This window comes from Chaetodon trifascialis, chromosome 24 (assembly GCF_039877785.1).
Source record: "Chaetodon trifascialis isolate fChaTrf1 chromosome 24, fChaTrf1.hap1, whole genome shotgun sequence".
Classification (NCBI taxonomy): Eukaryota; Metazoa; Chordata; class Actinopteri; order Chaetodontiformes; family Chaetodontidae; genus Chaetodon; species Chaetodon trifascialis.
Genome location: NC_092079.1, coordinates 9,013,879 through 9,025,919, shown reverse-complemented (window position 1 = coordinate 9,025,919; position 12,041 = coordinate 9,013,879). Strand labels below are relative to the sequence as shown.

General features: G+C 44.6%; 1 protein-coding gene across 5 annotated transcripts; it reads right to left on the bottom strand.

The window, feature by feature from the left end:
• Positions 1–2,830: 2,830 nt before the first annotated feature.
• stat1a (signal transducer and activator of transcription 1a) lies at positions 2,831–11,683 on the bottom strand. Of its 5 annotated transcripts, none has more exons than XM_070958083.1 (25): positions 11,564–11,683; positions 9,964–10,094; positions 9,733–9,877; positions 9,559–9,654; positions 9,198–9,284; positions 9,038–9,116; positions 8,838–8,929; positions 8,534–8,685; positions 7,961–8,119; positions 7,662–7,754; positions 7,416–7,475; positions 7,293–7,313; positions 7,109–7,199; positions 6,920–6,961; positions 6,687–6,776; positions 6,469–6,567; positions 6,209–6,344; positions 6,062–6,117; positions 5,861–5,955; positions 5,641–5,780; positions 5,360–5,548; positions 5,200–5,275; positions 4,979–5,075; positions 4,743–4,784; positions 2,831–4,369 (listed from the first exon to the last, which is right to left on the bottom strand). In XM_070958083.1, the coding sequence occupies exons 2-25, from the start codon at positions 10,089–10,091 to the stop codon at positions 4,340–4,342; spliced, it is 2,295 nt and encodes a 764-aa protein (XP_070814184.1). In that variant the 5' UTR covers positions 10,092–10,094; positions 11,564–11,683; the 3' UTR covers positions 2,831–4,339. The 5 variants fall into 5 exon arrangements, with proteins under 5 accessions (XP_070814184.1, XP_070814186.1, XP_070814185.1 ...); XM_070958085.1 differs by having other exon boundaries at positions 5,861–5,952; positions 11,564–11,668; XM_070958084.1 differs by having other exon boundaries at positions 9,964–10,091; positions 11,564–11,668.
• Between the last annotated feature and the right edge of the window lie 358 nt (positions 11,684–12,041).

Below are 12,041 nucleotides of genomic sequence, written 5' to 3'. Positions count from 1 at the left end.
CGTCGAAAATGGGCAGATCATCAACACAAGACTTGCAATTTATGTGAAATTATAGATTTTAAGAAACTAATGTATTTAAATAACGATGCCGTTGCGGTTAATGTTTCATGTGTGTCGCTTTCCCTCCTTGCTTTGTGATAATATATACACACATATACTGCAGGCTTATGCTTCAAGGTGTGGAGACACATGAGCAATTGCAGTTACCCAAACAGGACACAAGATGTCACTGTGTGTCCTTTACGTTGGCATCCATCTGTACAAAACTATATTATTTTCTCTTCTGATGGACAGTTAGTATAGCTATATTTTTTACCTCATTATTTATTTGAATGGATTTATTGGGAACATTTATTTTGTGTTTGTTTGTATAGTGATGTTGCATGTTAAGACTTTTGTGTCACACTTGCAGATATATGGCCTCAATGGATCACATCTTGGAACAACACTAACATGGAACAACAGGCACACCATCAACACTATCTTGGAACAAGCTAACATATTTTACAAGCTACCATTTCCAGGTGCTGCTGCTGCCACCTTTAGTGTTGAAAGGATGGATTCCGACATTGAGCATTTAGAGCCTACAAAATCACTTTAAAATCTTCACACACACCACACCGGGATGCTCACTCACCCACACCCACTTGCTCACACATCCATGCCTGCCTGGAGGGGGGCGGAGGGGGGGCCAAAATCCTCAGCTGCTCTCTGGAAGTACAGACGATGGTGTTTTTATATTTGTTTAGGAGATATTTAACATGCACTGACTGAAAAATAAAAAGGATTTGAATTGCATCCATTTAAAATTAGCTCAAAAACCCACAGAGCTCACAGCGTCAGGTTTGCAAATGACATGATTTTTGGGGACAAAAAAAAAGGATGAAACCCCCTTTCTCCTCCCCCAGCTCTATGTTACACACATGAGTTAGCCAACAGTCCTCCCCTCTCCAATGAACACCTTCTTTATTATAACGTTGACTTCTCCCTAATGTTCTCGCATGTGTTTATGCACTCTTACCTTACGCACGCCTGTTCCATGATGACATAGAATTAACATATCAGTGTGAAAAACCTAAATGGATTACCCTTCTTTAAAACTAATGAGCACTTGGATGCCCAGTATTAGCATTTGTCATCTTTTTGGGGTGACGTGAGAATAAATAATTGAAGAGAGGCTGAGTGTTGTCTTTGAACAATAAATACAACATCCCACCACCTGATCTCCAGCTTCTCATGTAGCTCAGTGGAGTAAGGGGGTATTTCTTGTTTGTAGATTTTTTTGATAAATAAAAGAAAGAAAAAAAAAAAGAGTAAGGGGGTGCTACTAATGCCAAATGTTGCTGGATCAATTCCAATCTGTTGTGAAATTTTGTTTTACTTGTAAACCAAGTACTGAGCCACCAAGTGTAGCTCAGTGAAATAAGTTGTTTTTTCTTAATGGTTGAAGGAAAAAATGATCAAATCCTCTTATCATGATGTTTTCAGTTTCTTCCTCAATCAATAGAAAAAACAGTACATAGCAGTAAAGCAGTAAACTAGCATAGCAGGAAGCTGTCAGCCTCAGGTGTAGCTCATTGACATAATGACCATGCTCCTTTCCCCCTCCCTTTGCCTTTGTTGGCAAAACCACAAAACAAAAAAGAAAGTTGAGGGGTTGCCCCCCACTCCCACTCCCCCCCCCCAAAAAAAAGGGGGGGGGGGGGCAGGGGGATTTTTTTTTTTTCAGGGGGGCAGGGCCCACCGGGCTTCATAAGATTTGAACTCACAACCTTTGTCTCCAGAGTCTCCTCTTACAGCCTGAGCTATAGGACAGACAGCTGGCTGCTGCCTGTCAGAGCTTTTCTCTTCTTCCTTTAGATATCGGTCTGCAAAAGTCAAGCAAAGACAGCACTCAGCCTCTCTTCAATTATTTATTCTCACATCACCCCAAAAAGATGACAAATGCTAATTCTGGCCATCAAAGTGCTCATTAGTTTTAAAGACGGTTAATCCATTGAGGTTAGTTCATATCATGATTTATTCATTCTCAGAGGTAGAGAAGTGGTTGGATTCCGTGTCCCGGCAGCATTTGTCAGAAAATTGAGCGGTCTGTCCCACGAGGCACGTGAATCAATAAGCTTGCATACCGACGTGGCATGCAGCATGAGTTACCTTGCAGTGGCTGCAGAAATGACCTGGCTCCTCAGACGCAAGAGTGGATGAAGACTTTTCTTGCATCAAACAACTGAGAGGTTGCCTTCACATGTTCATGACACCGGAGTCAAGTTACAGTAATAATAAAACCAGTCTGTGGTCAGAAGGTGTGTTATGTTTCCTGTTTTGTGTGTATGCAGGTTTCTACACTGAACTATGCTCAGAGTTTCATGTTTTTTCATTGTTTTTGTTATTGAGAGGTCGTTGAGATGAGATGCAGCTGATGGCTCAGGCTGGTTCTACTGTTTCCAGCAAAACTTTTCAATCCTGACATGTTGGCCACTCAAACTTAAAGAACAGATCAGCCACAAACCAAGAGCCTCCTGGCATGAGGCCTGATTCGCACCAGTGCCCCCTGGGCCAACCTCTTTTCTCACACCAATATTAATTAATTAAGTATTCTTCAATATTGATAAGGTCTTTGGAGACCTTATTGGGAGGATTTCAGCCTTTATGTTGGTTTTGGAAACTTTTAAAACACATTTAATCATCAGTGCTGTATACAGTAGGCCTATATGCTGTCGTGTTAATATGGGTGCTGTTGTGTGTAGTTACTTTCAATGACCACTGGAGGGCAGTGATCTCTGTCTCTTGCTGTAATAAAACATCGCCTTCGTCTCCAGGCAGTGTCGTCTCTCTTTTCTGGCTTCTTACACACCAAACGATTTGTGATGATTTATTTCTTCAAAACCAACAGAACTCATGAAGTTATGAAATAGTTTGATTGCTGTAGCTTTCCCACTGAAAACTGAAGCTAATGATACAGTTTCTTAGATAAAACGCTCAGGAAAGCTCCACACGCGCATTTCATGTATGCACAGACATTCACATTATATCATTTAATCTTTTAACAGAGTTTCCTTTGAAAAAGTATGTTTTCATAGAATTTCTGCTACAAAGAAGCCGCCATGCACAATCACATTCCTGCATTTCACTGTTTTAAAGTTGGGCTTATGAAGGGTTTTTCATTCGGATTTTAGAAAAACTAGGGCTGTCAGTTTAACGCGTTAATTAGATTAATTAATTACGCTGCAAATTAACGCGCTATAAAAATTAACGCAATTAATCATGAGTGGCAAGTCAATGCGCAAGCATTTTAAATTTGGCCCTTTGAGCGACCCGTAGACTGCAGTGGCAGGTCGCATATTACCTGCGCCACTAGTCAAAAGCAGGGTGACAACAGACGCGGATGCGACACCGGAGAGCGAGGCAAGCCTGCTTGGACCTTTGAACGGCAAGTTTATTTATAAAAAGAACAAAGACGGGACTATTAACAAGAACGCAGTGATTTGTACTTGTGTAAAAAAGAATTTTCCTATCACCGTAGCAGCTCCAGCCTGAATTATCATTTAAACGCTCCATGTAAACATGTAGTTGCTGCTAGTGCCGCTAGTGCTACCGTGAGCTCACTCCGCCAACCCACACTTGCTGAGTTAGGAAAACGAATGAGCAAAGCCACGACAGAAAAACTGACAAACGCAATCGCAAAGTGGGTTGCTGCTGATTGCAGGCCGATTTCAATCGTGGAAGACGAGGGCCTAAAAGAGGCGTTTCAGATAGCGTCATCTGACTCTAATTTCCAGCTACCGTCGAGAACTACAGTGATGAAAAGAATTCACCAGCTGTAATGTGAATGTCAGTGAATTGTAATGTCCTAGAATTCAAATTCTTTATTTGGGGACCTTTAGCAGATATGAGATTAAAATGCGATTAATTAGATTAATTAATTACAAATCCTGTAATTAATTAGATACATTTTTTTAATCGCCTGACAGCACTAATAAAAACATATATGTACATAAATAAAGTGACAGATCACTTGATTTAGACTGGCTCAGCTTCTGTATGTGGGTCACTTCCACCCTGACCGCAGTCATATAAGTGCTACTGTTCTGGGAACTTTTAAACTGGATCGCTGAGTTTTTCCAGTTCAAATGGGGCTCGAGCCTCTTCATTCTTCCTCCTGATTGGTGACTTTACTGCCCTGTGTACCTGACTCCATAATCTGACAGCTTCAAGGTCTACAATACCACAAAGAGCATATCACATGATCAACCAAGATCTTAAGATCTCTAAAGCAACAAAAGCTCCAAAAGAAAGTACAGTGTGAGGACGTGGATGAAAGGAAGGAACTGGCTCGTCCTCAGTTTTGGTCTGGAAAGTCGGCACTCATCTGGGAAGAGAAGAAGAAACGTTACACTCTTGTGGTTGACACAACACACAGCGACTTGTGCATGCAGGGAAAGGGCAGGCAGTGTTCTGTTAGCTGTGGTGTTAAAGAAGAGGCTCTTTTCACACCTGGCCTGTTTGGTTTGGGTTAGTGCAGGTGTGAAAGCGGTTAATCGATTTTTGCTGCAGAGCAAACAAACTCTGGAGCGGGTTTGTTTGTTTCCTGGTTATTTCTGCAGACACATCTGACCAATGATTGAAGTGTGCGTTCGGCATTTTGGCTCCAACGCTTCAAATTTGCCAACTTTATTTATCAACTGATTCAGACCAGAGCAACCAAACAGCAGGTGTGAGCAACACATTCATGCTGCATCTACCTGAACGTCAAACTCTTCAAATCCAGAAATCAGATTGTTGGCCTGAAAGCAGAGCAAGAAGAAAGAGACAGACAGACAGACAGACAGACAGACAGACAGACAGACAGACAGACTTATTTCATCATTTCCTGATTTCCCTCAACATCGCGGCTCTGACATTCAAAGGCGAGCCAGTTCTGGAGCTGGACCTCAACAGAGCAGTATTTAAAGCGGCAGCGGCACAAAGCAGTACTCACCACAGCATCGATATCTCTGGGACTGACGTACTGCGCCAAAGCCTTGTAGTCATCAGGAGACATCGGCATCATGTTGTCCTGCAGTCTGGACGGATGCCTGGACCAACAGGACAGACGAACATCCGCATTAACTGCCCAAGCTTGTACTGAAACTTCCCAAACCTTTGAGCTTTTGCATATAAAGAAAAGAAATACATCATGTTTCTGTGACTGATGCTTACACTTCTGAGACTGAGATGAGCTCCGTCTTCATGTAGCCGCTCCTCTCTGGGTTCTCCACGTCCATCGGCTCTGGAGCTGAAGTCAGTCAAACACAGGTAAATGTGATGGAGAGGAGGTGGCAGAAAAATACTTGGGTACAGAACTTGTTGTGCGACTTACTCTCTGAGGGTTTGGGGTAGTACTTCCCAAAGGCCTTGTCTTTCGGGATGTCCGGGTAGAGGAAGCGCAGCGGGTTCTCTGGGATGTTCTCAGCAGCCATCACCTTGTAGGTACGGATGATGTCAGGCAGAGAGACGGCAGTCAGCTCCTTCTTGGTGTACGGCTCCACGGAGTGGAAGACCGGCTTGTCTGTTCGGAAAGAGACGCGTCACAGGTTCAGATGGTGAGGAATGCCAAAACCACAGTGTGGTATTAGTACACTGAATGAATGCTGTGCTCACCGTGGACGTCATGCTCGATCCAGGTGAAGGTGATGGCTCCCTCCCTGCTGCTCTCGCTGAACCTCAGCAGGAAGGTACCGGGACACTTGTCACTCAGCAGAGCCTTCTCCCTCTCCTTACTGATGAAGCCCATGATGGAGCTGCACGCAGACAGAAAAACACTCAAACATCCGCTCAGGAATGTTTCCCGCTCACTCTAAAAACCACGACACGGGCTCACCCGTCGTTCCAGAGGGGAAGCAGGTGTCTTTTAATCACGTCCAGGATTCCTTCGATCCACAACCAGAAGGGGAAAGCTTTCTCATTGGCGCTCTGCTGCAGGACAGAAAGAAAGGTGCACAGGTACCGTCCAGAGGAGACAATAAAAATACATAGAAATATAGATGCAATATGAAAGACTAACAATGTTTCCCTCTCTGACCTTGCAGAACTTGGTCCATGGGATCTGTCCCTCTGGGTTCCTCTGGGCTTTGGCTCCTGCAGAGACACAATCAGCTGTGAGCTCGTCGATTCACCAGCTCACAGTGTAACAGTGCAAAAAGCCTGCAGGTGTCAAAGGGGCTCCTACCGAGCAGTTTGTCCGCCAGCATGTTGAGCTGCTCCTGGTTCAGGCCTCGCTTGGTGACGGAGGAGAACTGCCAGCTGAGGACCTCGGACAGCTGAGACCACTTCGCTGTCGGAGGGGAGATGAAGAACTTCAGATTCTGAGGATGAGGAGAGGAGAAGGAACTTATGGTGTGCGTGTGATTTTTGAGGCCAATACAGAGATTTGGTAATGATTTAAATATGAAATTATTAATATGACATATTTTGTGTGTGTGTGATCACCTTGGGCTCGGTGGTCAGCATGTTGTACCAGAGGATGGAGGCCCAGCCGCTGGGCAGCTGACAGACGTTCGAGATGACCACAACAGGCAGAGATATGGCCTACAACAACGACAGCATGTAAACAATAACATTAAAACATTACATTTTCCCTTGAAGGGCAGACTGTGGACTGCAGGAGTGAACCGTCTCCTCCGACAAACAGTGTTCAGTCACCTCACCTCCAGTTTGATGTCCAGTCCCGACTGGTTGAGCTGCAGCTCGGACTCGAAGCTGAGCGAGTGAAGCTCCTCGGTGACGATCAGAGGACCCTGAGCAAACACACGCAGTTCACACAAAACTACAAAACACGCCAAGAAACAACACAAAACACTCTGCAGGAAACAAGGAAGCCTCCCGAAGCTCCTGGAAAATGACTGAAGCTACGTTTGCGTCACGTCGCTGAAGCTCTTACCTCATTCGTTCGGTTGCCGGCAACTTTCTGCTCTTTCAGTTGCTGCATGGAGAAGAAAAACAAATGAGAGAAACTCGGCGTTTCAGTTTCAGCCAAAGATCCCGAACATGCTGGGATTGTTTTTGTGCATCGGGTTTTCAGCCTACTGGAGCATCTAAAGGGATGAAGGGATCTAAATCTAAGTCTCACCAAATGTCTGAACTCTGCTGCCAGGCTGCCGTTTGACTCCTCCATGTTCATCACTTTGGTGTTTGTTCCCAAAATGTTGAACTTCCGAAACCTGATGACAGACAGTCGATCGTATCATTGGATGCTCTGGTAGTATTACTTATATGAACATGCTGATGTGTGTGTCAGTGGTTTTGGGACGTACCCTTTCTTCTCTGTAACATCTCTGAGGAGAAGCAGAAATGAAGAGATTATTTTAAAAAACGTGCTCAGACACACACACTCTCAACAGTTTTCAGTGGGTGATGAACTTTGAACCACAGCTTACTTATCAAACACCGCCTTGACTTTGAGCTGGTAGTTAAACTCCTGCAGCTTCACCAGGAACCTGAACAGAAACCAAAGCAGGTTAATCAGCTGAGACAGGAAGCTGACGCACATCTGCAGAGTGGGAACAGACTTGAGAACAGATTTTATCTGCCCGAACTCAAAGTGTTTAATATGAGATGAAGCACGGAGTGTGCTGTTCAGCTATCAAATCAAATGGTTTTGACGTCACTAATCGGTTTCTTACCGCAGCTTGACAGTGAACTGGACGCCTGTTTTCAGCACCAGGGGTCTCTGTGGGTGGGTGGGCATGCAGGGCTGCCTCTCTACAACCAGGGAGCTGCACGCACGCAGGTACACACACACACACACACACACACACACACACACACACACACACACACACCGAGTCCATTACTGCTTGGACTACGACCCACAAAAAACTGTGTATTACAGTTAAATGAGCTATTTAAAAGCTATTCAGCAATTTCTAATTGCTAATCAATAATCAGGTGATCAATAACTTGTGTGTAAGAGGCTCCTCACTTGGACAGGAGGTTCTTGAGGAGCTCCAGGGCACGGGCCTCCAGGTAAGCTTTTTTCTGTGTGATGGGGTCGCTGTCATAGGTGAACTTCTGCTCCAACTCCTGCAGCTTCTTCAGGTGCTGACGAACCTGCTGGAGACTCTCTGCTACTGCTGTGAACCTGCAGGAGGAGGAGGAGGAGGAGGAAGAGGAAGAGAGAGGAGAGATGAGGAGAGACAGGAGGAAGGAAGATGAGAGGAAGAAGAGAGGCAGGAGACGAAGACAAGAGGATAGGAGGAGGAGAGACAGAAGGAAGAGGAGGAAGCAAGAGAGGCAGAGGGAAGATGAGGAGGACGAGAAAGAGGAGAAGAGGAAGATAAGAGGAAGAGAGGGGCAAGAGAGACAGGAGGAAGAGGAGGGAGCAAGAGAGGCAGAAGGAGAAAGAGGAGAGGGATGAAGGGAAGACGACGTGGATGAAGAGGAGCAGGTTCCCGACAGAGAGGAAGTGGTGGGTAGAAAAAGAAAAAACGTTTATCTGTGTCTGTTTATTTTACTGTTGTTTGTTTGTTTGTTTGCGGGACACAGGAAGTCTCACCAATTCTGCAGCTGATCCACGCAGGCGTTAGGCGGACCGCCAATGCAGGCGATCTGCTGCCGCTGCTTCCACTCAGGAAGCTCCTCGGAGATCAGGTCCGACAGCAGCGCCTGCGTGACGTTCAGGAGGTCGGTCAGCTGGATCACCACGTCCTGACGGGCGGCGGAGGGAGGGGGGGAGAGAGAGACAGAGAGAGAAAGAGAGAGAGAGAGCGTTCGGTTTGAATCAACATGTTCCTCTGTTTTGGATGAGGGGGTGTCATTTTCAGGTGTGTTCTCTCAGGGATCAGCTCGTCTCTGCTCACCTGTCGCTTGGCTTTCAGTTCAAAGCACATCCGCGCAACTGTCATCTTCTCCTTCTCCAGCTCTTTCGGTGTCATGCCGTTCATTTCATTCTCTGCAGAGACGCAAAGAAAACCTTAAATCGCAGTTCTAAAAGTAAACCAAAGACGTTTCTTACTGGAGGAAATGAAATGATGTGAATGAAGCTCAACGTGTTTCCCACCTCTGTTCTTCAGCGTGTTGATTTTGAAGTCGTACTCATCCTGCAGATCCTCCAGGTTCTTAATGTTCTGATCCACCACCTGATGAAGAAGATTGGACATTAGTGACATTTTAGGGGCGTGACGTCAGGCCACGACCTGAAGCTTCGGCTGCAGACGTACCTGGACTCGGTCTTTCATCTCCTTCACTTTGTTGTCCAGCTTCTGTTTCTCCACCACCATGGCCGACACTGTGCCCTCACCCTCCTGCTGCAGACAGGAAGGAGACACGTTTACAGTCCACAAAGAAAAAGCATTGAAAAAAAACACCTGCAGCCTCCATGACAGAACACAAAGCACTGCTGTTTTAATAGAGATGACAGCTTCCAGAGGCGTGAGTGAATATCTGTGGTCCGCTGACCTGCTGTGCATCGATTAAAGATTTCTGAATTGAATTCCTAAAACATTTTGGGACTTGTCGCCTGTAAAATGACCAAAATGAATAATATGAAATGAATAAATGGAATAATGCTGCAGGTTTTACCTCTGTGCTCTTGGCTGTGGCAAGGATCTTCTGCTCCTCCTTCAGGTTTCTCGAGATGATCATGGCCATGTGGACCGGGTCTTCCTGGAACCGATCCTGAGCAGACAGTCACTCCACATTTAGAGCTTCTCACCAAAATGCTAAACCACAGTGACACAAAGAATAAAGACGGACCTGCAGGTTCCTCTTGATCTTGCGGATGTTGTGCTGCAGCAGGAAGTTGTTCTCCAGGGCGAAGCGGCTGTGCTGGTCGTCCAGCTGAGCCAGGAGGTCGTGGAACCGAACTGTGGCCAGAGAGTCCTGAAACGCCACCGTGTCCCTGAGGAGGAAACTCTACTTAAAAAAAGGCAGAGAGACAAGAGACGTGACGTGGTTGTAAACAGCGCAGCTTTCTCGTCATCTTACCAGTCGATGCTCTCGATCCATTTGCTCAGGTACTGACGGATGTCCATGGGGAACGAGTCGTCATACAGCTGGTCCACCTGCTCCAGGTACTTGCAGTCCAGCATCTGGAGCTGGCACCACTGAGCCATCTTCTGGTGAACAAGAGCAGCTTCATGAGGATTCAGGGATCCAAACATCAGCCAAACCAATGCTTCATTTTTAAACTATGGATGTTTTACAGCTAAAAAAAAGACAAAGTGTGTAATGGAATTGAGACACCATAAAAAAGAATGCTTTTACTGTTCAGATTATATCATTTCTATACTCAGATTATGATCTGCAGGATTACTGCAACCTCCCAGTGTTCCCACTACAGTCAATAAAGTTTCATCCAATCCCTAAAGTCACCTTAAAACCTGCAAAATATAAGAATAATGTATTAACTTTATAACTGTTTCTGACCACTCAGTGTGGTCAGAGGTCAAAGGTCAGGGAGCTCCTGACCAGCTGCTATATTGTCCTACATAAACAATTACTGCCAGACAGATGACTGAGTGAACGTATTAAATGGTACATTACTGAATGCGAGCTTCACTTCTTCATTAACAGACACAAAGCAAGAAATAGGAAATCAGAAGTGCTGACTAATTATTATGGGCTGTATCCTTCTTCCTCCCTGACTCATTTCTGCTCAGAGAAAAGTGGATAAGGTCTTTAATCTGGAAGCATGGACGTTAAATAAGCTTGAAAAAAGAAGTTTGAAACAATGCATTCAAAGTCTACAGCGAAGTCCAACATCTGAGACTTAAGGGCTTTTAAAATGTTGTGTTCTTTTAACAGAAAATGCAAAAACGAAAGACAAATCACGAGTAAACACAACCATCCTACAATGCAACTTATTCATTAAACATACTTCAGCTAAATGAGAAAACTGAAGATTATTGATGCATCAAACCTTAGTTCTTATTATTCAAACGCAACAGTTTCCATTATAAGCTGGCAATGGTGAATGTCGGAGGAGAAGTCCATAGGTTTCATTTTCCCCACTGGTTCCACTCTGCCTCCAGCATCTGTCCAAACAGGTCCTACGACAGATCTCTTCCCTGGAGCCACTTGGCCTTGCGAGCAAACCACACTCCGTCCAGAAATGCCACTTTTTGAGGATTTCTTCTGTTTCGCCGTTAATAACAGAGTCATACAATGACATGTAACATTTCATCTACATGATTAGATTCCACTGGTGAATTCGTCTAACGTGTCACTCATCTGAGGGAAAATATGAAATGAAATGACGACATTTGGGACAGGATATTGTTCATAACAAATCTTTAACATAACATTTAAGGTGGTGGGTGGTGACGGATTCCGTGAACAACTATTCCGTTTAATTTTGACTGAAATAACTGCTGCTGGGTGTAGCAAACATACAAGAGGAAGCCAGCGACATATAAGCGACCATTATCGCTTTTCTAACCGCAGTTTTTCGTTTCACATGTTTAACTAGCAAAGCCAAGTTTCAACTACCCAGTTTTGTACGTGAGTTTGGCGTTTTCTATGACAACAAATAGCGGGTTTGGGCTACATTTTGACGCTGTGTGAAGATGTAGGTGATTAAACTTACCTTTTATTATAAGGAAACGTGTTTTTTCTCAGGCAGAAATGTAATTTTATTTCCGAGGACGTTCCACAATTGTGCAACGAGCGAACCTGGCAGTGTCTGTTGACGTCGTGCAGTAGCTACAGTACGGAAACAGCGTCATCCAATCACTGTTAAGCACTTGCGACACATGCCCGCCCCTTTGATTGTGACAGCCAATCAGAGCGATAAATGTAGGCTGTTCTGTCATTTAGCAATCTTCCCCATAATAACAATTATACACTGTGTTTTTCATGTAGATTTGGAAAAATAAACATATGATTGAGAATAAATACGTTTTTTTTTAATTTCATGGACTCTAATAGTGTCAAATTAGCTTCAAAACATTTTTTAAATGATTAAAAGCAAAACCACTCAGAGGTTTTACGGGAGGAAAGCCAATAAGCAGAAGAGCTCACAGTGACCACGTGTTTTCAGAGAAAGAGAAAGTAACTCATCGCCA

Coding starts and splice junctions, on each gene's coding strand:
- stat1a (XM_070958083.1), bottom strand. CDS start 10,091: ATGGCTCAGTGGTGCCAGCTCCAGATGCTGGACTGCAAGTACCTGGAG. Junction 9,117..9,197: donor AGATGAAAGACCGAGTCCAG/GTACGTCTGCAG, acceptor CTTCTTCATCAG/GTGGTGGATCAGAACATTAA. Junction 4,785..4,978: donor CCAGAGATATCGATGCTGTG/GTGAGTACTGCT, acceptor CTCTGCTTTCAG/GCCAACAATCTGATTTCTGG.